Genomic DNA, 23,908 nt, shown 5'->3' with positions numbered 1-23,908 from the left:
GAGCATCAGACTGGGATGCAGAGGACCCAGGTTCGAGACCCTGAGGTCACCAGCTTGAGCACGGGCTCAACTGGTTTGAGCAAAAGCTCACCAGCTTGGACCCAAGGTCGCTGACTCAAGCAAGGGGTTACTCAGTCTGCTGAAGGCCCGCGGTCAAGGCACATATGAGAAAGCAATCAATGAACAACTAAGGTGTTGCAACGTGCAATGAAAAACTAATGATTGATGCTTCTCATATCTCCGTTTCTGTCTTCCCTTTCTATCCCTCTCTCTGACTCTCTCTCTGTCTCTGAAAAAAAAAAAAAAATTAAAAATAAATAAATAAATTTACAACAACCCAGACAAAATAGAACAAGCAATTTTGTGTGTTAGCACATACACACTAGAAAATGTTGTGTAGTCACCATAGTAAAGATTTTTTTTTTTTTTTTTTTTTTTTTACAGAGACAGAGAGAGAGTCAGAGAGGGATAGATAGGGACAGACAGGAACGGAGAGAGATGAGAAGCATCAATCATCAGTTTTTTGTTGTGGCACTTTAGTTTTTCATTGATTGCTTTCTCATATGTGCCTTGACCATGGGCCTTCAGCAGACTGGGTAACCCCTTGCTCGAGCCAGTGACCTTGGGTCCAAGCTGGTGACCTCCGGGTCTCATACCTGGGTCCTCGGCATCCCAGTCCGATGCTCTATCCACTGCGCCACTGACTGGTCAGGCCCTTCTCTCCCTCTTTACCTCCCACAGCCACTGGTTCAGTTAGCTGGCGCATCTGCCCCAGGCACTGAAGACAGCTCAGTTGATTTGAGCATCTACCCTAGACAGGTTACCAGGTGGATCCCAGTTGGGGCGCATGCAGGAGTCTATTTCCCCTCTTCTCACTTAAAAAAAAAATTAAATGACAAGTTATGACAGTCACACAGTCTCACCTATACAGCCCTGCTGAAAGGTCTGTCTGGAAGAGGAAGAGTGGGCAGAGTAGCCTTGGTAGGTGGGGTGAGAAGAAGCGCTGTTAGCATGCTGCAACAGGGAGGCCCCTCAGTCCCTTCGTGAGTGTGCCAGGTCCACACCATACTGCTGTGTCGCCACACTCTGAGCAAGGGTGTTGCGTAATCTCTAGCATTAAAGAGCCTGCAGTGCTGAGAGGAGGCAGGATTGTTGTTGGCTGTTGGTGCTGTGCTCTGAACACCTGAACATCATCAGAAATCAGGAGGGCCTGTCTGAACCATTTGTTTAGAGGGGCTTTTCTCTGCACAGTAGCCTGACTTGAAACTGCGTGGTTGTATTCAAACTCATGAGAATTTTTAATCTCCGAGAAATGAAAAGGGATCATAATTTTTTTAAATGATGGGGTTACAATGCAAAATAAAATTGGGTTTCGTACTATCATGTACTGTTACAATAGTGAGTTCAAGATATTCTGGCCTGACTAGTGGTGACAGTGGATAGAGTGTCAACCTGGGATGCTGAGGACCCAGGTTCGAAACCCCAAGGTCACCAGCTTGAACATGGGATCATAGAATCACATGGTCACTGGCTTGAGCCCAAGGTTGCTGCTGGCTTGATCAAGGGGTCACTGGCTCTGCTTGAGCCCCTTGGCACATATGAGAAGCAATCAGTGAACAACTAAAGTGCTGCAACTATGAGTTGATACTTCTCATCTGTCCCTGTTTCTGTCTTTCTGTCTCCCTTACTTATAAAATACATATAATATATGTATATGATTCTGTGTAAGTTGGAATTCTGAACACTTTGTGGACTACTGCATATACCTGATGTGTAACTCTGATGAGACAACAGAATCCAGAGGACACTGATATTACCTGCTGACCATACCAGTCTAGTATGCCAGCAGCTCAGGTGGATTAGCTGCTGTGGAGTCACAGTATGAACTCTGCCTGTCAGTTTTAAATATAGGAAGTAGGCCCTGGCTGGTTGGCTCAGCGGTAGAGTGTCGGCCTGGCGTTCGGGGGACCCGGGTTCGATTCTCGGCCAGGGCACATAGGAGAAGCGCCCATTTGCTTCTCCACCCCCCCTCCTTCCTCTCTGTCTCTCTCTTCCCCTCCCGCAGCCAAGGCTCCATTGGAGCAAAGATGGCCCGGGCGCTGGGGATGGCTCCTTGGCCTCTGCCCCAGGCGCTAGAGTGGCTCTGGTCACGGCAGAGTGATGCCCCAGATGGGCGGAGCATCGCCCCCTGGTGGGCAGAGCATCGCTCCTGGTGGGCGTGCCGGGTGGATCCTGGTCGGGCGCATGCGGGAGTCTGTCTGACTGTCTCTCCCCATTTCCAGCTTCAGAAAAATACAAAAAGAAAAAAAATATATATATAGGAAGTAGACCTTTGTAATGAAACACTGAGCACTTGCATTCTTATTTCTTTCAGGCTGGAGAGGGAGTGTTGCCTCATGAATTCATGGAAGGTGTGGAGGGAGTTGCAGGTGGTTTTATTTATACTATTCAGGGTAAGTTGGCTAGTTGAAAGTTGAAAAGCATACTGACTTTCATGTGCCAAGTCGTATTCTATACTTGGACATAGAAGATGATCTACTTTTTTGTCATTAAAAAAATAGCTTAAAGGTATCATTTACATAACACATAATTTACCCTTTTAAGGTGTTAAATTCACTGGGTTTTAGTATATTGAGTTCTGCATCTATGTCCAGAAATTCCAGTCTATGTCCATCACTCCAAAAAGAAACCCAGGTCCCATTCCCAGTCACTCCTTATTCTCCCTTCCCTCCAGCCCCAAACAACCACTTATTTGCTATGGACCTGAAATGCAAAGATTTATTTCTGGATTCTCTATTCTATCAACTTATGTGTCTGTCCTTAACTACAGTCTTAATTTGTAGCTTTGTAGTAATATTTGAAATCGGGAAGTGTGGGACTTCCATGCCTACTCTTTTTCAGATTGTTTTGGCTATTCTGGAACCCTTGCATTTCCTTATGAATTTTAGGATCAGCTTGTCAATTTCTGCAAAAGGCCAGCTGGGATTTTGAAAGGGGTTGCATTTAGTGTGTAGATCATTTTGGGGAGTGATGCCATCATAATATTTCTGATTCATGAACGTGTGATGTCTTTCCATTTATTTAGATCTTAATAAATTTCGTTCAGATGTGTTTTGTGGGTTTCAGAGTATGTGTCTTGCACTTCTTTTTTTAAATATTTTCTTTTGATGTTATTGTAAGTGGAATTAAAAAAAAAATTTATTTCCATTTCTGGCTAGGTGGCTCAGTGGATAAAGCATTGTCCCAGCACACTGAGGTCACAGGTTCAATCCCTGGTTAGGGCACATATGAGGAGCAATCAGTGAGTACACAACTAAATGGAACAACTAAGTAAAACAATGAGTTGATTCTTCTCTCCCTCTCCCCCCTCCTTTCACCTCCCTCTCTCCCCTCCTTCCCTCCTTCTTTCCCTCCCTTTCCTTTCCTCTCTCTGTGAAATCAATGGAAAACATTTTTTTTTATTTTATTTCCAGAATGTTCATTCATAATATATAATTGATTTTTGTTTATCAATCCTGTATGCTATAGCCTTGCTGAACTCATTTATTAGTTAATAGTTTTGTGAGTGCCTTAGAAAAATGCCTTTCAATCAAGAGTGAAATAATACAAGTTTTAAGCTAAAGGAATTAAAATGAATTGATTATCTGGATATATCTGGAAATCTAAGTAGAAATTAAATTTTTTATTTTTTAAACTTTATTTATTGATTTTAGAGAGAGAGAGAAAAACATTGATTTGTTGCTCCATTCACCTGAGCACTTATATTGGTTGGTTCCTGTACGTGCCCTGACTAGAGATCGAACCCGAACACTGGCATATCGAGATGACCAACTGAGCTACCCGGCCAGAGCCAAAATTAAATTTCTTTAAAAACTGAGAATCAAAGGGTTATTCAGAAGAATCACATGGTGCACAAAGTTTTAAATTTTGTGATGCTTTAGCATCTCTGGCTGGGCCCTATCTTGAGTGCCAAAGTTAAAATCTTCAGGATTGGTGTTCAGATGTTTGTATTTTAACAAGCTCTGGCCTAGATGGTTTTGATGCCTCCAAACGGAGAGGCTGTAAACCATGATTCTTTTAAACAACACTTATACAGATAATTAGAATGAAAACACACTAATCTATTACTTTACACTGATATCTTTCAGACAGATGCAATATAAAACGGGATGTTATTTTTTCATCGCAAAGGCCTGTATATAGTTTCTGCTCTTATCTTGTTACTAACAATTTTCTTGTTACTACAACTTTATAACACTTTCACTTTCCTTTCTGTTAAATTGCATATGTTTATCCTTATCTCTAAAGTGAAGTTTGTTACAATAGAATGTAAGAGTTGTAAAGACCCCAAGGTTCTATAGGCCTTTTTTCAAGGGGTAGTCCATGGTCCACCTGCATCAAGAGTTATAAGAAGGCACATGTTAAAATGTAGATTGCTGGGCCCTACCCCAGACCTGCTGGATCTTTAGGCTTGGGGCCTGGAAATCTGTATTTCCAAAAGCATTCCTGAGAACCTCCTCCTTCTACAGGTGAGGAAACTGAGGCCAGAGACTTGTAACTTGCCCAGTATCTCCCAAGGAGTAGCAGCAACAGAAGTAGGCCTTCAGATTCTCATCCCTCAGTCTCTATTTGCAGTTCCAAAAGTGGAGCTAAATTACTTTATTTCCTTTCCCTACCACTCAGCAACTCATCTTTTTTATTTTCAGAAATTTTCCTAATGTGATTGAGACTCTTGGGGAATAATTGCTGCCTTAATTAAATTTGCAGGGTCTGCAGACAGCCCTGTACAAATGTGACAGATGAGCCAGAACTTGTGAGGCAATAGTCTTTTAAGCACATTTAGTAATCCTCTTGATTATGAAATGTCATAAATACACCAAAAATAGGGAGTGCCCATGTAGCTTGACCAGTGGTTGTGCGGTGGCTAGAGCATCACCCTAGAATGCTAAAGACCCAGGTTCAAAACCCCAAGGTTGCTGGCTTGATCATGGGATTGTTGATGTGACACCATTGTCGCTAACTTGAGCAAGGGGTCACTGTCTTGGCTGGAGCCCTCTGGTCAAGGCACATATGAGAAAGCAATCATTGAACAACTAAGGTGCCACAGCTACAAGTTGATGCTTCTCATCTCTCTCCCTTCCTCTCTCTCTCAAGAAAAAAAAAATGCCTATGTACATATTGCTCAGAATTAACAATATTTACCTTTTGTCATATTTGCTTTTTTTTTTGTTTAAGAAGTAAAGCAGTACAGGAAGCCCCTTTCTTTCTCTTGTCCCTGGCCCTGCCCTCACCCTCAAGAGAGCCACTGGCCTGAATCATGCATACCCTTCCAGTCTTATTTTTCTGCTTCCTACTAAGTATTTACATATCTTTAAGTAAAATATGGTTTTGATTAGAGTATTTTATAGTTGCTATCTATGGTATCATGTTGTGTATGTCAATTAGCAACATATTTTTTTCACTCAGCATTATTTTTCAATGCCATTCCTTTAACTGCTGTGTTCCACTATGTGAAATACCAGTTTAGACCTTCTCCTATGAGCGGGTATATTTTCACAGTTATCAGCAGTGCTGTAGTGAATATCTTTGTGATCATGTAAAATAATGTGGACTTAACAAGCCATACAGTGTGCACGTCCTCAGCTGAACTAGACATTACAAGTTGCCCTCCAAAGCAAGTGTGTTCATTTACCCTGAGAGTTCCCGTTTCCCTTCCTCCACGTTCCCAGCCACCATATTCCTGTTAGGTTTTCTTGGGAACAGAGTTTTAGTGTACATCATGGTACAAGTTCTGGGCCCTGTGTTTGCAATAGCATTTTTCTCCAGTTCTCGACTTTTCCTTTTTAGAAGGTGATGCTCTCTTACAAAACCTTCATTCTCGCCCTCGAAGACATGTTGAGCATATAAGCAACCTCCATAAGGAAGACGCCTTACTGCAAGAGGAGAGCCGTGCCCACGACGACATTGTTTTTGTGGATGTCGTTGACACCTACCGAAACGTTCCTGCAAAGCTGCTGAACTTCTATAAATGGTAGGTTGTAGCAGTGTTGGATATATAGAATTTGTTTTAGTGGGGTTTTTTTGTGACAGGTAGAGAGACAAGAGAGGGACAGATAGGGACAGACAGACAGGAAGGGAGAGAGATGAGAAGCATCAATTCTTCATTGCAGCTCCTTAGTTGTTCATTGATTGCTTTCTCATATGTGCCTTGACCAGGGGGCTACAGCAGACTGAGTAACCCTTGCTCAAGCCAGCAACCTTGAGCTCAAGCTGGTAACCTCAGGGTTTCGAACCTGGGTCCTTTGTGTCCCAGTCCAACACTCTGTCCACTGCGCCACCACCTGGTCAGGCTAGTGTTCTTTTGATGGAGAAACAGTTCATCAAACCACTAAGCTTTTTTCTTTTTCTTTTCTTTTTCCATGTCCACAGCTAAACTTATCCCCAGGTCCCAGGGCAGGAACCCAGAGCCCATGAGCAGTGGAGCTTGCTGTAGCAGCCATCTGGGCCAGCCCCTGCTAAACCACTAAGATTTTTAAGAAACAAACCTGTGACGCCGGAACACCTGGGATATGATCTTTTGTGTCCTGGTTCTCTGCAAGGATAGATTTTATAAATGCTGCTGCTTTTTTACTTAGATCAGGGGTCTCAAACTCGCGGCCCACGGGCCGCATGCGGCCCGCCGAACAATTTTGTGCAGCCCGCAGACTAATCCACGAACTACAGTTTCTGGTCGTTTTGTGACACTGAAAAGTGTTGTGTAACAGTTGCCTTTTGTAGACCTAGTGCGGCCCGCTGAATGGCTGTGATCTTGCTCTGCGGCCCACATGCTGAGTTGAGTTTGAGACCCCTGGCTTAGATTGACAAGCCCATAAGGCGAATGATAGTAATCTATCAAAAACAAACAGGCAAAAGTTAATATCACATCAAGTCATTCCCATGGTTAGTTATCTCAAGCCAACATTAAATGCAAAGTGGCCATTCTCCATTGCATTCATACCTGCCTACCTAAACGCCCAATTATAGTCACTCGCACCCAGGTTACTGGTCTAAATTCTGTTCAACTAAACATCCACATTGTATGTCCATCTCTACTCCACCCACTTAAAAATTACTTGCCCTAGCCCTGTGGTGGCGCAGTGGATAAAGCGTTGATCTGGAAAGCGAAGGTCACCAGTTGAAAACCCTGGGCTTGCCTGGTCAAGGCACATACCACAAGCAACCAATGAACAGTTAGAGTGAAGCAATAACTTTGTGTTCCCTCCTCTCTCTATGTAAGATCAATAAATAAAATATTTTTTAAAAATTACTTGCCCTGGCCCTGGCCAGTTGGCTCAGTGGTAGAGCGTCGGCCTGGCGTGCAGAAGTCCCGGGTTCGATTCCTGGCCAGGGCACACAGGAGAAGCGCCCATCTGCTTCTCCACCCCTCCCCCTCTCCTTCCTCTCTGTCTCTGTCTCTCTTCCCCTCCCGCAGCCAGGCTCCTTTGGAGCAAAGATGGCCCGGGCGCTGGGGATGGCTCCTTGGCCTCTGCCCCAGGCGCTAGAGTGGCTCTGGTCGCGACAGAGCAACGCCCAGGAGGGGCAGAGCGTCGCCCCCTGGTGGGCGTGCCGGGTGGATCCCGGTCAGGCGCATGCGGGAGTCTGTCTGACTGTCCATCCCCGTTTCCAGCTTCAGAAAAATACAAAAAAAAAAAAAAATTACTTGCCCTAATTCCAAAACTTTTTTATAAAATGAAATTTAGTCCTCAGAGTCTATCATATTTATACCTTCTCTAGAGCCTCCAGTATTTCTTGGGTCTTAGTTGTAATACCTACCTTTATAATAATAGCAATCATAATAGTTACTGTTATACATGCAGTTGTTAATATTATTAGTTATGCTAGGATCCCATAATTTGCTGTTGAGCCCCTTGATACTGTCTACCCTGACTGTAGAACTCAAACTTTCTAACTGTATCTTTGTCTAGAGCAGGGCTAGTCAACCTTTTTATACCTACCGCCCACTTTTGTATCTCTGTTAGTAGTAAAATTTTCTAACCGCCCACCGGTTCCATAGTAATGGTGATTTATAAAGTAGGAAAGTAACTTTACTTTATAAAATTTATAAAGCAGAGTTACAGCAAGTTAAAGCATATAATAATAATTACTTACCAAGTACTTTATGTCGGATTTTTGCTAATAAATCTTTATAAAACAACTTAATATAGTTAAATCTATCTTTTTATTTATACTTTGGTTGCTCCGCTACCGCCCACCATGAAAGTTGGAACACCCACTAGTGGGCGGTAGGGACCAGGTTGACTACCACTGCTATAGACTAAATCCGTAAAATGTATTCACATCTTTGTCTTTTCTTTTATAACTTTTATCAGTGAGTGTGTTTCTTGGTGAGCCCTCATCTGTCTCTCTTTCTTGTTGCTCTGGGCAGAGTGGGAAATTATCAAGCACTCTATGGTTATGGTTCCCTGGTCCTGAGGGGCAGATGGTCTAATTAGTTTATGGAGGGTAATGCTTCATAACTGGGCAAGTTAGAGTCATCTTCTGGGCAGAGGAAAGATACACATAAGACTTGGAATTTTGAGTATGCCTAGAATACCAGGATTAACCTTCTTGTAGTTCAACACCACTAATGGGCATTCCTGTTGCAAGTAGGGCCAAGGCAGAGTACAGAATGAGAATGGAGGTTCAGCAAATGAGGAATCAGCCTGGAAGAGTTCTAGGGCATTCCATTGGGATTGATTCCCAGTTGTGGAAGTTCAGTGTAGCTAGATATTACCCTCAATTTTTTTTTATCTCCTCTAGCCTGACCTGTGGTGGCGCAGTGGATCAAGTGTCAGCCTGGAATGCTGAGGTGGCCGGTTCAAAACCCTGGGCTTGCCTGGTCAAGGCACATAGCACTCCTCCCCCCCTGCCTCTCTCCCTCTCTCTGTCTCATCTCTAAAATAATTTCCTCTTCTCTGCTTTGATTGAATTGGGCAGTTGACCGAACCTGAAAGTGGCTTGGACTGGAGGGCCCCAGACTCTGGGGTTTTTACAAAGATGTGCAGGGATTGGCAACGTAAAATGAAGAGATAATTTTGTCTCTAGTTGCTATTAGATATTTTTTATGTCTAGAGAAATGAAATTACCCTCCTGTGCCTTCCATATAGGTCCTTGGTAATAGTTTAGTTGCTGGAAATTGTTTCTGATGGAAATGTGTTTTAATGTTAATAACTTTTTTAAACCAAAAAATGGCTGAGTGCAATGTAAATAGTAGCATCTTGTCTAGCAGTGTTCTCTGTGAGGGACCAGGCATGACACTGGCCCCCCATCCTGGGCCTGTCTTATTAAGAACACAAGGGGCAGATGTTTAATAGATTTGCTGGCCCAACCTAAGCAGTGCCTGTGAAGCACCTGTTTGAGCACATGTCCAACTTAATAGCGTGTTCCTTTTCCTTTGCGTCTTCCATATTGGCCTGTCTCTGTGCTCAGCCACACATGAGTATCAAGTGAGGTCTGTGGTTGGCGGCAGCGTTCTGTAAGAGCAGACAGTCTCAGCACTGGAGGGACAAGAAACTGAAAAGTATGTAGGCAGTCGGGGCAGCTTTAATTAAAATGTCAGCAGTGTGACCACATTGGCTCTGCTGTGTCCTTGTATGGACACACTGACTTTCATGTCCTTTTTTTGCCAACAGGACTGTGGAAACAACCAGCTTTGATTTATTGCTGAAGACAGATGATGACTGTTACATCGACTTAGAAGCTGTATTTAATAGAATTGCCCATAAGAACCTGGATGGACCTAATTTTTGGTGGGGAAAGTAAGTTAAACATTGGTAGCCCATTAGCATTCATGTGTCTGATCAAAGGTAATTGATTTAGAATGAAATATATTTCAGTTTTCATAAGGAAAATGTGGTTGAGATTGGAAATTTCCCTGTTAGGTTCCTGGGTTACTGTATTTTATTAATCTACGATTAGAGGAAAAACAACTTTAAAATGAAAAACCTTCAGCTAATGTAAGAAAGGCAGGAAAGTGACTTGGCTTTACCCTCATGCCCAAGAAATAAGTGGTACTCAGATTAACAGCTGCTGTGTATTATGTGTTAGAATAAATTTGTGATGTCTCTGAAACTATTCTTCAGGAATACAGTATGGATTACTGAAATGTTTTAAGGCATACACACACACACACACACACACACACACACACACACACACACAGTATGATCAGGTACCTTCCATCAGAAACTACACAAATGCAACTTTGAAAGAATTTAAATATATATATTAGTCTTCTATGTAAAATACCCTAGATAAATAATTCCTTCCTTAGACTAACAAAAACTCTCATTTTGCTTTCCTTGCTTCTGTTCCTTTGTAGGGATAAGAGTTTGAATCAAGCTTGACAGTGGTAGGATGTGTGTCAGACAGCACAGAAACTTATTTTTAATCTCAGTTTCAGGTTGAATTGGGCAGTTGACCGAACGGGAAAATGGCAGGAGTTGGAGTACCCCAGCCCTGCTTACCCTGCCTTTGCATGCGGGTCAGGGTACGTGGTCTCCAGGGACATCATCCACTGGCTGGCCAGCAATGCAGGGAGGTTAAAGACTTATCAGGTGAGTAATTAAAGATTTCTGACCTAAGAGAGTACCCATGAAACCAAGTTTCGCCTAGTCCGGGTCCATCACTGAGAGCAAGGCCGGCTTACCTTGGGGAGAGCACATGTTCTTTCTGTACAGGAATCACTGCAGAAAGTTAGGGACACAGTCTTGTCCCTCAAATTTGGATCTAAATTCTATTCCTAAACCTTTTTTGAGCCTACTCACTCTATTTTCAGCATATATACTGCTCACAAAAATTAGGGGTATTTCAAAATGAATATGAAGCAAAAAAAAAAATTTGAATTTTTTTTTACTAAACAAGATCATCAGAAAAGTAAACAAGTCAAAGAAAGTTGTTTGATTATGCAAATGAGGTACAAAACCAACATATTTCATTGGTTAAAATGCATTATACAAAAGGCTGAAAGTTCTGGAGTATCTGCATGTTCCCTTATCCCCTAATTTTTGTGAGCAGTGTATTTACTAGTCCCTGGAGGACTGTAAAGATGTGTATTCAGAAGAAGGAACACAATAAGCAAGTTTTTGGTGATACTGGTGACTACGTCAGTGAACAGTTCCGCCGTTACTGAATCTGTGTACTGTTAGTGCTGGGTTCAAGGTCCACAAGAAGAGTGGACTGGCCCCTTGTGGCTGCATCGTCATCTTATTAACAGACACTAGCTTTCATTCTGTGTGTCAGTGTTAACACATGCCTGGGTTTCATATTAGATTGCAAAACAAAGAGGCAGAAAGATCATTTATCAGAATGGGTGTGCCACTGTCTTTACAGATGGCAGAGCATTTAAACTTCTTGTATTTATACCTTATTTGTGTTTAGGGTGAAGATGTGAGCATGGGCATATGGATGGCAGCCATAGGACCTAAAAGATACCAGGTAAGTATGGCTGAGTTGGGTGAGCCTGCACAGTTAGGAAGTGAGGTTTCTGTATCACACCTTGGGCAGGGCCTGACCTGCAGTGGTGCAGGCCTATCTCTGATTTTCACAGTCGACTTTATTTCTGCATGTGATAATTCTGGTATCTACAGGTCTGACTCTGTTCATGGTTTCTGCAGACTGTTGCTTATGGAATTTCCTTTTTTTCTCCTAACACATTTATTGCCTAACATTTTTATTTTTTAATATATCAGTTCACTTTTTTCTAATTTTTTTTTGTTTATTGATTTTTTTATATAGAGAGAGAAAGGGAGAGAAAGAGAAACAGGAACATCAATCTTTCCCTGTATGTGCCCTGACCAGGGATCGAATCAGTAACCTCTGCTGCTCTGGACGATGCTCTTACCAACCGAGCTATCTGGCCAGGGTTGAAGCTTGTTTCCTGAGGCTTTTTTAGAGGCATTTTTGCTGGGACCTCATGTTCCTTGGGAAATGGGGTCTGAATTGGAAACACATTCTTAACAGTAAGGATTTTGGTTTCACCATCCATGAGCACTTTGTTTCTGATGTGGGCCTTATGGGGCTCAACAGAATGGGACTCTAGCCAAATACCACATGCATTCAGGCTCTGGTTCCAGATGTTCAGGGGAGTCCCTTTTCATCCCACCCACTCAGGGAAGGGCTGAGACCCACAAGCCACCTCTGTAGTTTTGTTCCCTACTGGCCCTTCAGGGTCCTGACTGGCTGTGGGACTCTGGTCAGTCTCTTGACCCTGGAGAGTCTAGAGGCCCAGGCTGGTGCCAATACCTTTTCGCCTCCAGGTCCTTCTTCAGGACCAGTTCAGCCTTACTTTACAGAGACATTTGGGGCTGTAGTCATTATTTCCGTGTTCTCTGCTTGAATGGGTTGCTCTGGGTCTGTTCTACTCTGGCACTGGGAACTGACGAGCCCGCATAGCTGGAAGGAGGTGGGTGGCCCCTTTGAATTCTTCCTGCGCAGCACGACTCACCTACATAAACTTTCCTGTGACCTTGAGCAAGCTACTTCACTTGCAGTTCCAGGTTCCCATTTGTAAAAGGGAGACAATTTCTACTTCACCAGATTGTGGGGATTGAATTAGATGACATTTATAGAGCAGGTGGTACAGGGCCCAGACATCGTAGGATCAGCACTTGGCCGTCCACACGCTGCTCCGCAGGCCCTGGTTCTGAGGGCAGATGGAACTCTCCATTTGTAGTTGCGACTTCAGCCTTGTGGAGCTCCCTGTGCTGATGCTGCACATATGGCACTGTCCCTGTTCCATGGCACGGGGTCAGCGCACGTGGCACTCTCCTGCCTCACAAACCCTGAGTGGGTTCACACACTGAGTGGTCTCTGCATCATTTCAGCCTCACTGGGGTAGACGAGGGCCTTTGTGCCAGTTCTTCTTTCCTTCAAGAGGTGCCATCACACTGCTCAGTCAGCGTTTGTTTCCACAGGACAGCCTGTGGCTGTGTGAGAAGACTTGTCAAGCAGGAATGCTGTCTTCCCCTCAGTACTCTGTGCAGGAGCTGACAGAACTGTGGGGACTGAAGGAACTGTGTGGTGATCCTTGTCAGTGTGAAGCCAGATGACAGCGACTTTAAGTGGAGTGTGAGAGCAAACCCTGAAGAGCCAGGCCCGTGCTGGCTACCTGACCTCGCAGGAGGCCGTCCGCTGGCCCTCCTTCAACTAGTGTGGCATTTCTTAATGTCTGCACAGTTTCCTTTTTAAAAATCAACTGATGCTGTAGCATAAGAAAAATTTATTTCTATATGGGAAGATTTGAAAAATACCAAATAGTTTATAAAGGAAAAATATTTCTAAATCCTGATGCATCATTTAGAATTCATTACCTATCATTTCTGGTTAAAATTTGGTTTGTTCAGAAATCTTTAGTAACCAAGAGTTGGAATTTCAGCCTAGATTGCAGAATAGCACCATATACAATAGCATAATTAGGGTAATTAACATGGGCCAAACCCAGCTCACAGAATGTATGATCACTTATGAGCAGTGGTCACTGATAAACCAAAGTTTGACGTTTCTGGAAATGTCATTTTCTGTGGATACCCAAAAGAAGTGGGCAACTTAAACTTGGGAAAGAACCAATTTAACGCTTAGTTCTGGACCTTGGTTTTAAAGCTAATTTATTAGTAAGTGGCTAGTGCAAGCTTTCTTTTGCCATTTCACGTAAATCCTGCAAGTTACAGTTTAGTACTTCTATTAAAAATGCTAAATTTTTGCATCAGTAGGCAGTGGCACAATGAATAGAGTATCAACCTGGGATGCTGAGGACCCAGGTTCAAATCCCCAAGGTCACTGGCTTAGGCGCAGGATCATAGACGTGACCCCATGGCCACTGGCTTGAGGCCAAGGTCACTGGTTTCTTGCGCAAGGAGTCACTGGCTCGGCTGGAGGCCCCCCCCCCCCCCCGCACATATGAGAAGCAATCAGTGAACAACTAAAATGACACAATTACCAGTTGATGCTTCTCATTTCTTTCCCTTCCTGTCCCTGTCTCTCTCGCAAAATAAATTTTTGTGAATATAAGTAAAATCAAATACCTCTCAGGCTTTTAGTGCTGTAAGGAAGGATATTCCTAAATAGTTGACATTTTGAAAGAATTTTGCTTTCCTCTGTCATTACCTAATGTTTACTTAATCTAAGTGAATTTCAATCAGAGCTGGCAATCTTTTATAGGTGAATATAGCCTCAGTTTAGGTATAACTGTAGGAAAAGCACGTAGTTAATTTTTGTAAGTACTCTAAAAATAGTGAGAGATAGTAGCATGTATGTTGTACATAGTGGGAGACTTGCCTCCCCAAATTTAAGGGACATTTCCCTAAATGATCAACCAAATCATTTTAGTAACCTATTAAACTAGTAGTATCAATAGAAAGTTCCATTAAAACTGGTCTTATGACAGACATTAACTGGGTTATTTTAGTAGGCTAGCTAATTCTATTTAATATTGCAATCTTTACATCATGAAATGCAACCATGAACTATAAATAGGAAATAAAATCAGATCGTTAGTAGGTTCAGAGCCTTTATTATTGCTGTACAGTCATCCTCCGCCATATCGCGGTTCACTTTTCGCAGTTCTCACTGTATTGCAGAATTTAAAATTGTATATATATCTAATTTTGTATCGAGGGTTTTTCTCTATTGCGGGGTTTTGAGGTATACAGGTATTTTATATATTATTTTAATTATTTTTGCAGTAAAATAAGCAAAGTAAGTGTGGGAAAGGTTAATAACAGTGTGGGGAGGGTTTATAAAGCCTTAAAATATATATAAATACTAAAACAAATATAAGATCGCTACTTTGCGGATTTTCGCCTATCGCAGGGGGTTCTGGAACCTAACCCCTACTCTAGACGAGGGACCACTATATATACAAGCCTAGAAATGGTCTTTTCCTAATGAAAAGTATAATCTTTTCTATACTTGGGGCAAATTATAAAACCTCTTTTTTTTTCTTTTTTGAGAGTGGAATTGTTGTAGTCAGTCATTTTATTCCAGTGAACCCAAGTCACAATGAGCAGTCTCATCACTGAATATTATTAGCTGGCTGGCTGTCACCATCGAACTAATAGACAATCTCCATTTTCCACAGAATGAAACTGTAATGACTGTTGGTCATTCTCTAGTTCAATCTCTCTGCCCGGCATCTAAAATTAGAACAGAAAGGGTTGGGGGTGATTAAGACAGAGCTGACAAAGCATGCCCATGTGCCCACCCCAAAGCAGCATAGACAAGCAGTTACGTAGAGACTCAGTTCAGTAGCACATCATGCTTTGTGGAACTAAGCTTGGCTATGCTTTGCTGGGTACCTTACTTTAGGACTTTCGTAGGACAACAGGAGGTCTGACACAGGAACTTTGAGAAGCCGTGACAGCAATCCCTTCACCTTCTGAATTGTCATGGACTCTTAACCAAGGAAAAGAAAAACCATCAATTCTCTCAAAGGACAGTGACCTGTCAAACTAGCTCACAACACAAGACCACAGTTGCAGTGACAGCTGAAATGGTTGTTTCAGGATGTTGGTCTGCCCAAGTAAACAATCTGGCAACGGCATAGTGATCACATGGCACCCGATTCATAGCACTTATTGGAGTCACTGGGGAGATGGAACCAGTGTTAGACCTAAGTGCCCTTTGACAGTGAGTTTTCGTACCATTCGTTGGTGTTTAATACTTCCTCCTTAACCCAAATAAACCAGAAATCATAATTTCTGCACAGAGGACTACATGTTAGTCATTAACTTTTCATTTTAAATATTTGTGGTTACTCATGACTTAACTAAAAAAGACCACCAAGAGGGGCTCTCAGGCCCTCTGGCCTTAGTTTCTCCTCCATAAAGTGAGGGGTGAGCTACGTGGGCCACCAGGTCCCTTCTAGCACAGCCAGCCTTCTTATTACAGTGTGTCACTGTGTTCGACATGCACACTGGTGACCACCAGGCATGGAAATGTAACTTAATGAATAAATGCTGTGGCTTGTTCAGGAAACATTATGAACTTTTCTCCAAAGATGAGCTGTGGTATATATTGGCTATTTTGATTATGAGAAATACAGTTTCTTGAAGCTTCAGTTGGAGGTATAGCAATAGTGTGGTATTCCTATAAATATCACATGGATTCAAATATTTTCCTATCAGAAATCATTTTTGTAAAGGTTCTGTGTTTTTATGCAACTTGTGATAATAAATGTTCTTTATTTTAGCAAAAATATGCCTTAAGTACTGAATAAACAATAGACACTTATAATTTTAATTAGCATAAATTGCTCAATAATCTTGTCCTTTTAGAAAATTTAGGTGGATTGGGTTCATTGTTTAGAGGGTGGTCAGTGTTGGGTTATCCTGCACAACAATGGGAAATGATACCTTCCTAAGCCATGCCGAGACAGATTAGTCATAAAACAATTCTAAAAGTCTGCCTACCTGTACTGTCTATAGAAGCAAGTGGCACTTTGCATGTAATAATTCTAAATATTACTTTTTTTAATATAAAAGTAATATGTTTATCTTAACATTCAGAAAATGTAGAATTGGGTGATTTTCTTTTTGCCTCTCTCTGACCAGTGTTAAAAGTTTGGGTAAATTTCTAAGCTTTCTCCTATTTACATAAGACTGTCTAGTTTCATAATATATCTTGGTGTACAACTTGTATTTTTTATTATACAGTGACACATCTTCTCCTGCTTGTTTCCCTGGGCCTATGCCCTCCAGTAAGCAGCTGCCTGTGGCAAGTGACTGAAAAGATGGGCTTCCCATTTCTGCCTAATGGGCCAAGCCCACCTGGGGGCTGGCAGCAGCCACACTGGACCGCGCAGCCCTAGCCGCTTCGTCCTGTTTCCCTGGCACTGAAATTATTGTCATTTTTACCATTACACCGGCCACAAGGTTGAGGGCTTGGTCTGAGCATATATGTATTTTTAATTTTTTAGACGAATTACCACTCATCTTTATAAAAAGCATATATGTACTGAATTTTGATGCTAGCTCTGCATGTTTTTAATTTTTACTAATCTTGACAAAAGTTTCAGTATTTTATATTTCTTTATAACTTTTCTCTTTAAAGAATATTTATGTTAGTGGCTAGATATTTCTATCCTGTGGCATAAAAATTAGCAAGAACTGTCTGAATCTGCTAGCTTACTGCTGAGTTTAGTGAATACTAAAGCAATAATTATTACGTATCATTTCTATGAATAGTTCTAATCTCTGCTGGTTCCACCAGAAGATTAATAAAACTCATCATGAACACAGTGGTTGTCACAGTGGGAACTGAACCTCAGAAGGACTGGGGCAGTGTCACATGTGCAGTATGGTCGAGGACAGGGAGGAGGGGAGTACACCCTGTCACCATCAACCTAGACCTCATCCACGTGCCCCCCTAGCCACAGGCCTGGCTGAGGGCTCTTGGTGCCTCTCCAGAGGAGGTCCTGACGGGGAGCTCAGCACAGCTCTAATGATAACGTTCTTAAGCAGCTACCCCCACCCCAGTGGTTTTATGCATCTGGAAAAGAAAAGGGAAAATGCAGGCACTTCCACAGCCAATTACATTAACAAAAAGCTCTGGTCCTCCTCCACTTGTCTGTCTACATGAGTGGGTTACTGACAGTATTAACCAGTATTAACATAAAAACAGAAGAGTGAAAGGGGAACCAGTAACTTGAATTCACAATTATGTAACAGTTCTAAATGATGTATCACAGAAACATGCTGGACTGCACTGGGAAATGGACACTAAGTGACAGTTACAATCAGAAGCCAGCCTTCCACAAGCAACACAGGACAAGCTTATTTATAAAAAGTAATTTAAAAGTCAGTGTGCTTACTGAATTCACAGGCAAACAAAAGGAAAGTCTTTTATTAGACTAATGTATATTTCACTTCTTCAAACCCTGTCTGCTCTAAATCTAATTAATCTGTTTTATATTTTAGTATTTAACTGTGAATCAAGTTTATCTTGAGAATTCCCAGTATACTCAAAGACTCTTTTGAGTAAAGGTTTGTTAAATTGATCTAATTTATTGACACAAAGATATTTTCCAGATAAAACTAATTCAGTTCCAGCAGCACAAACATTTAAAGTTCTGAAGTTTTTTTTCCAAGAAAAGCGTGTTAATTAAAACTTTTTCAACTGCTAGTCCGCCAGGAATTACGTGCGAGTCTAAGATGGAATTAACCACCCTGCTGTTGTATTAAAAACACTGTGTTAAAGACCGCATCTGAGCGCTGTTCTGCAGGAACTCCTGGTGCATAAGGAGAATGCACAGAAGTCACAATGTCCAAGGAAACACCAGGACCGCATTCCCGTCTTATGAGGGGTGATAAAACATACTTCCCATACAGGGTAACAATCTTCTAACCAAGAAAAACCCCAGAGCAACAATTGGAGAACTAAGCAGCAGGCGTGGAAAAGGCCTCCAAAGGCTCAGGGTTCAGTTCACAGGGGCTCCCTTTCAACAAAGGAAAAGCTGATAAAGTCATGAGGAACTTGAGCTTTCAGGGGGGTGAAATTAACATGATCAATTCTGTTTATAATATATAGCCTAGTGACAACCTCTGAGCTTCACGAGGTCACACTCAGATAAGCGTGAACTGTTTACATCCAGCCCCCTCAGAGCGTGAGGAGAGGAGAGAGACTCGGGCTTACTACCTGGCAGTTGTTTCTCGAGCACTTTCTGGTCAAGCCGGTGAGGACATTTTATTTGCAGTGCTTGAAGGAAAAAAGGAAAAGGACTAATTGAGACCTCCTATAATAAGGATTTGAATCATACATGCATGTTAACAGACTGCCAAATAGCACAGCTGCTCAGTACACCCAGCTCAAAGCCTCATACAGGAATTGGTCTTATTCGTGTTTAAAAGTCCTTCTAGTAAAACCTCACTGAATTGCTCACAACAAAACAGCTGGACCAACATTCTACTGCGCTCCCTTTCCCCCTAAGTATATACTTCTTTCCTTATAGTTTCACTAGGTCTTCAGTTCGCTGCCCAAATGCTTCCCACATTTATAACACTACTTAATGAGCTGAAAGCATAAGAACTGCTAACATCTTCATTATAAGAATTTAGAGCCTGGCTAGTGGTGGCACCGTGGATAGAGCCTCAACCCAGAGCACCAAGGTCGCCTTTCACAACCCAGTTTGAAACCTGAGGTCGCCAACTTGAGCCAGAGGTCCTGGTTCAATCCCCAGTCAAGGCACATATTAGAAGCAATCAATGTATCACAACTGAAGCAGAGCAATGGGTTGATGCTTCTCTCTCTCTCCTTCCCTTTCTCTCTCAAAAAATAAAAATAAGAATTTAGATAGGCTTGAGAATAGGTCATCTTTAGAAATCAAATTACTCACTTAGGTACTTAAGAGAAACAATTCCTATCTGTTTCAGCACTTAAGGACTCGAATAAAAAGAAGCTGTCTTTGAGTTTGGGGTTCTTACTTAGTAGCTGGTTTCTGAGCAGAAATGCTTGTTGTGTTTTGAGTTCTCCATCTTCAGGTGCACCATATTCTATTTAAGAAATAAACAATGAATGATACACCAAAGGCGACTGTAAGGAGAAAAGTGTACAGGTAATTGCCAGCATAAGATCAACTTAGCAGCTGCTGGTATCTAACCAGGGTCTGCTTCCTTTTATTCAGTTTTATTTATTTTTAGGAGGGATGAACAGCACCCACTTCCAAGCGTGGAGTCCGCCATCACTTGTGTAATTACATCATTGATCTTCAGAAACACTGTCCAGACCCAAACTAGCAAGATGAGGCTGTGCTTCCAAAGACATAAAACATGCAAAATTTCACCTTTGCTAACGTTTTTCTTTCTGAAGCTTGAGATATCAGCCTAGTACTATTTGGGACACAACTCACAGCACACCTTCATCCAGCATCAGTCAGATCTTGCAGTGTTATAGTGGGCCCTCGGTCCCACCCCACAAACCAGACCCCGACCTGGAAAAGCAGCAATATTAGGTATAAGGACAGAAGTAGTCTAATGCTCTAATTGCCGCTGTGCCAGCTAGTGATACAATGTCTTACACATTTTGTCTTGCAGCATCCTAGCAGTGAATGAAGTTCTGAGCCATACCTGCAGGGCTGTTCAGAACCTTCCCTTCTCCACCCCAAGTGATTTTGAATTCACCTAAAGTAGCCAGAAAATCAGGCCAGCTAATGGAGTAATTTGAGAGCAGTTCCCACAGGCAGCTTTTCCTCCTCAAAGATAATGTTCCAGCCTGAAGCGTTTATGCAGTGAGCTCAAGTTAGAAAATATATTAAAAATAAAGTCACATAAACGTGAAATTTGGAATAATAAGTCAAAACAAAGTGGAAAGGACATCAGAGACAGGCCTGGAGTCCCAGTTCCAGCACTCAAGGCCGGGGAGGAGCACCCTGCAGGCCCTGTGGGGCTGGGGAGCAGCCAGCTGGCAGCCACACCTGCAGAAGTTAGGTTCACCTGGAGACTGGGAAAGAGGCCTGTGCCTGGGTCCCACCTTCACACGCTCCTAATTTTTTAAATTCCCTATGAGCCAGGTGGCCTCTGGCACTGCCTGCCTGCCCCCCTGGATGGGGAGGGGTGCAGAGGTGCTCTGACCCCACACCCCAGGCTTTTCTGCCCATTCTCATCTGCTCTTTGTAGAAGCTACCCAGGCAGCACCGCACCCTTAGATTAACCCTTAACCCACAGAAAGCTTGGCAGAGGAGAGCAGGCGGCAAAGCAGCAGCAGCCGAGGCCCAGCAGCCTGAGGCTCGGCAAACGCCCGGGGAAGGCATGTACGCACTGAGGCAGAGTGACCGGTATCTGGGATGGGCTGCCAGGAACTCCTCATGTGGCCAGTTTTTGTCTGGATCCTGATGCCCACCCGCCTTTTTCCATTCATTTCCAAACGCTTTCCGGTAATCCAGCTCAGCCCCACGCCTCTCCTCAGGAAGGATCTGTGTTGGCAGAAAACACACAGGCCTACTGAGGCACTGTCCACCAAGTGTGCTTGTGCCATGCTTTTCTCCACTGCCCAACCACAGACATCAACTGAGAGGGACAAGATACTTGTATTTTTACCCTTTTGAACATTGACAGAGTTCAGGAGTTTATTTGAAAAGAAAAAATTTTGCTTTCTATTTTTCTTCATGAGAATAATTGGACCGGCCCTGGCCGGTTGGCTCAGCGGTAGAGCGTCGGCCTGGCGTGCGGGGGACCCGGGTTCGATTCCCGGCCAGGGCACATAGGAGAAGTGCCCATTTGCTTCTCCACCCCTCCCCCCCCTCCTTCCTCTCTGTCTCTCTCTTCCCCTCCTGCAGCCAAGGCTCCATTGGAGCAAAGATGGCCCAGGTGCTGGGGATGGCTCCTTGGCCTCTGCCCCAGGCGCTAGAGTGGCTCTGGTCCGGGCAGAGCAATGCCCCGGAGGGGCAGAGCGTCGCCCCTGGTGGGCGTGCCGGGTGGATCCCGGTCGGGCGCATGCGGGAGTCTGTCTGACTGTCTCTCCCCGTTTCCAGCTTCAGAAAAAATACAAAAAAAAAAAAAAAAAAAAGAATAATTGGACCGTAAGTGGGTTTCTGGACTGAGCCAGGTAGCTGAAGTGACTCGTGTGGGGTCAGCCGACCTGGGGGAGCAGGCATTCCCAGCAAGCAGCTCCAAAAGGCCAGCAAGGTGCTGCCTACAAGATAAGTGGCTGAGGGAGGATAAACAGGCTCAGTGTTCTGCCTTCTTCCTGCCCATATCCTCCAGGAAAAGGGAAGAGCCCAAGGTTCCTCACTCCAGTGATAATGAATCAGCTGGGACAGGTCCCCACGGCACTGACCAGTCTAATCCCACTGTCACTAAACTGCACAGGATGGCCTGACCAGGAGGTGGCACAGTGGATAGAGTGTAGGCCTGGGATGCTGAGGACCCAGGTTCAAAACCTGAGGTTGTTGGCTGAGCGCAGGCTCAGATGTGACCCCATGGTCACTGGTTTGAGCCCAAGGTCACTGGTTCAGCTGCAGCTCCCTGGTCAAGGCACATATGAGAAGCAATCAGTGAACAACTAAGATGCCACTACAAACTGATGCTTCTCATTTCTCTCTCTTCCTGCCTGTCTGTCCCTGTCTGTCTTTCCTTCCTCCCTCCCTCCATCCCTCTCTCTCGCTCTAAAAAAATAAATAAAATAAAATGTGCAGGGTGCTCTTTTACCCCTCAGTGGGAAACTACATCTGACACCTCGACAATATTCAAATATATCTTTTTATACTTTTTGCTAACTTATTTTCTCGTCTCTGAAAGGCCCAGTCGGGGCCCTGGCACTCACCTGACACCTGTTCAGGGTCCGCAGCTGGCCGACTCTGGCGATGATGAACTGCAGGGTCTCTGCTCTGTTCCCCTCTGTCAGGGGGTTTCTCAGGCAGGACAAAGAATGCAGACTCTGTAACTTGTCCAGCTCATTGATAAATGACCACTGAAACCAAGCCAAAGAAAATGCATTTCAGGGTAACTTTTCACTAGCAACGGAAAGGCAAAGTTGCCAGTCTAGTCTGAGGCCTAGCAGTTCATCACATCAAGCACTCTCACTGGGCCGAAGGAAAGGAGTCTGATTAAATAGGAGTTACACTAACTTCTTTCCTAATATTTTTGAGTATATGAATTTCACTGTGAGGAAGCATTTCTCTTTCAGAAAATATAAAATATTTTTTCATAGACGGAGCCTCCAAACACCGGCATGAGGGTGGGGCACAGAGCCACATGGCATGTACATTCTAATGAGGCTCTTACTTGTGAGATCCCATTGTCATTGACCACAAGGTGCTGCAAGGAAGGGAACATTGACGTTTTGCACCCTGGAAAGAGGAGAACTAAGTTACACAGTAGAAGTGAGAGGAAGAGCTCAGTACCAAGGACAGGCAGGGAGCACACACTCACCAACGCCTGCGTCCGGGAAATGCAGGGAGGAGAGTCCTGTGTCAGACAGGATCAGGTGTTCTAATCTGAAACAATGAATGTTCAACTTCATTGCACAGACAATAGCAAATGCTGTGGGTTCTCAGCCAGACTAGAGTTGTAAATTATTTGCTACACCTCGGGTTTTCATCCCAGAAACACTGAGAAACTGTGAAGTCCAATTTCGGGCATGATCCAAGGTCACCTGACAGTCCTGGCCAACTATGGCTGTGCGAGGTGCTGGGTGGGTCTCAGAGAGGAAAGAGACATGATCTCACTTTCCAAAGCTTACTGAATGAAGATCTGACTTCAGCACCAGGGCCAAATAATTCCTTCTCCAATTATCTAGCACAGATGCAGACCACAGTGTATGTGCTTCACAAGTAAACAAACTAAATGCATTCAGATAAAAATTTCCCAAAGGGAATGACTCCGTCTGGGAATTCCATTGCAAAAATACAGTGGTACCATGAGATACAGACAGACCAACATATGAATTTTTTAAGATACAAGCTGTGACTTGGTCCGTATTTTTGTTCGAGATCCGAGTGAAATTCCGAGATACGAGTCGTGATTCAAGAAGCTGCTGCTAGTTGGTGCGTTGGCGCACGGGTCCAGTATCGGTATACGAGTTGACTGACTTACGAGCTCAGTTACAGAACGAATTAAATTCATATCTCAAGGTACCACTGTACATAAGACATCTGACCCACTCACTAAAAATTTACTACGCAGTAATGGAATAGGCATTTTAGGAACGAATTACCTGGGCAGATCCGCTATTAGAAGCAGCTGATTTTCATCAATTAACTGATTAGAGGAAAGGTCTAATAATTTGACCATCTGCAGAACGTCAACTGGCCTGTATGGAAAATAAACTTTTTCAATGTGAATTTAAATCTCTTAATTGTTTTCAAAAATACAGCCTTAAAATACCTGCATTTGCTGTTAAGGAGAGGTTGGGCACAGGAGGCAAGTGGGTGCAACTATAC

General features: G+C 43.3%; 2 protein-coding genes and 1 pseudogene across 13 annotated transcripts in view; 1 reads left to right on the top strand and 2 right to left on the bottom strand.

Moving 5' to 3' along the window:
* TBCE (tubulin folding cofactor E) overlaps positions 1-23,908 on the bottom strand; it is a 129,756-nt gene that overhangs the window by 14,980 nt on the left and 90,868 nt on the right. For 8 of the 9 annotated variants that reach the window (XM_066382543.1, XM_066382525.1, XM_066382577.1 and 5 more), the window contains 9 exons: positions 23,683-23,778; positions 22,899-22,963; positions 22,752-22,816; positions 22,291-22,437; positions 20,788-20,941; positions 19,455-19,523; positions 18,670-18,729; positions 15,338-15,429; positions 14,849-15,170 (listed from right to left, as the gene is read on the bottom strand). In XM_066382543.1, the coding sequence (XP_066238640.1) occupies positions 15,078-15,170; positions 15,338-15,429; positions 18,670-18,729; positions 19,455-19,523; positions 20,788-20,941; positions 22,291-22,437; positions 22,752-22,816; positions 22,899-22,963; positions 23,683-23,778 (841 nt within the window). In that variant the 3' untranslated portion in view covers positions 14,849-15,077. Of the gene's footprint in view, positions 1-14,848; positions 15,171-15,337; positions 15,430-18,669; positions 18,730-19,454; positions 19,524-20,787; positions 20,942-22,290; positions 22,438-22,751; positions 22,817-22,898; positions 22,964-23,682; positions 23,779-23,908 lie in introns of those variants that run through there. The other variant, XM_066382586.1, reaches the window with a different exon arrangement.
* Positions 1-23,908, top strand: part of B3GALNT2 (beta-1,3-N-acetylgalactosaminyltransferase 2) — a 112,561-nt gene that overhangs the window by 56,206 nt on the left and 32,447 nt on the right. For 3 of the 4 annotated variants that reach the window (XM_066382635.1, XM_066382617.1, XM_066382606.1), the window contains 6 exons: positions 2,375-2,453; positions 5,848-6,031; positions 9,672-9,797; positions 10,436-10,595; positions 11,419-11,475; positions 12,954-16,233. In XM_066382635.1, the coding sequence (XP_066238732.1) occupies positions 2,375-2,453; positions 5,848-6,031; positions 9,672-9,797; positions 10,436-10,595; positions 11,419-11,475; positions 12,954-13,088 (741 nt within the window). In that variant the 3' untranslated portion in view covers positions 13,089-16,233. Of the gene's footprint in view, positions 1-2,374; positions 2,454-5,847; positions 6,032-9,671; positions 9,798-10,435; positions 10,596-11,418; positions 11,476-12,953; positions 16,234-23,908 lie in introns of those variants that run through there. The other variant, XM_066382626.1, reaches the window with a different exon arrangement.
* On the bottom strand, positions 6,418-6,525 carry LOC136389819 (small nucleolar RNA SNORA5; annotated as a pseudogene).

The sequence above is a fragment of the Saccopteryx leptura genome, chromosome 1, assembly GCF_036850995.1.
Source record: "Saccopteryx leptura isolate mSacLep1 chromosome 1, mSacLep1_pri_phased_curated, whole genome shotgun sequence".
In the NCBI taxonomy this organism is placed as follows: Eukaryota; Metazoa; Chordata; class Mammalia; order Chiroptera; family Emballonuridae; genus Saccopteryx; species Saccopteryx leptura.
The sequence above is the reverse complement of the archived record's forward strand: the minus strand, read 5'-3'. Positions and strand labels throughout refer to the sequence as shown.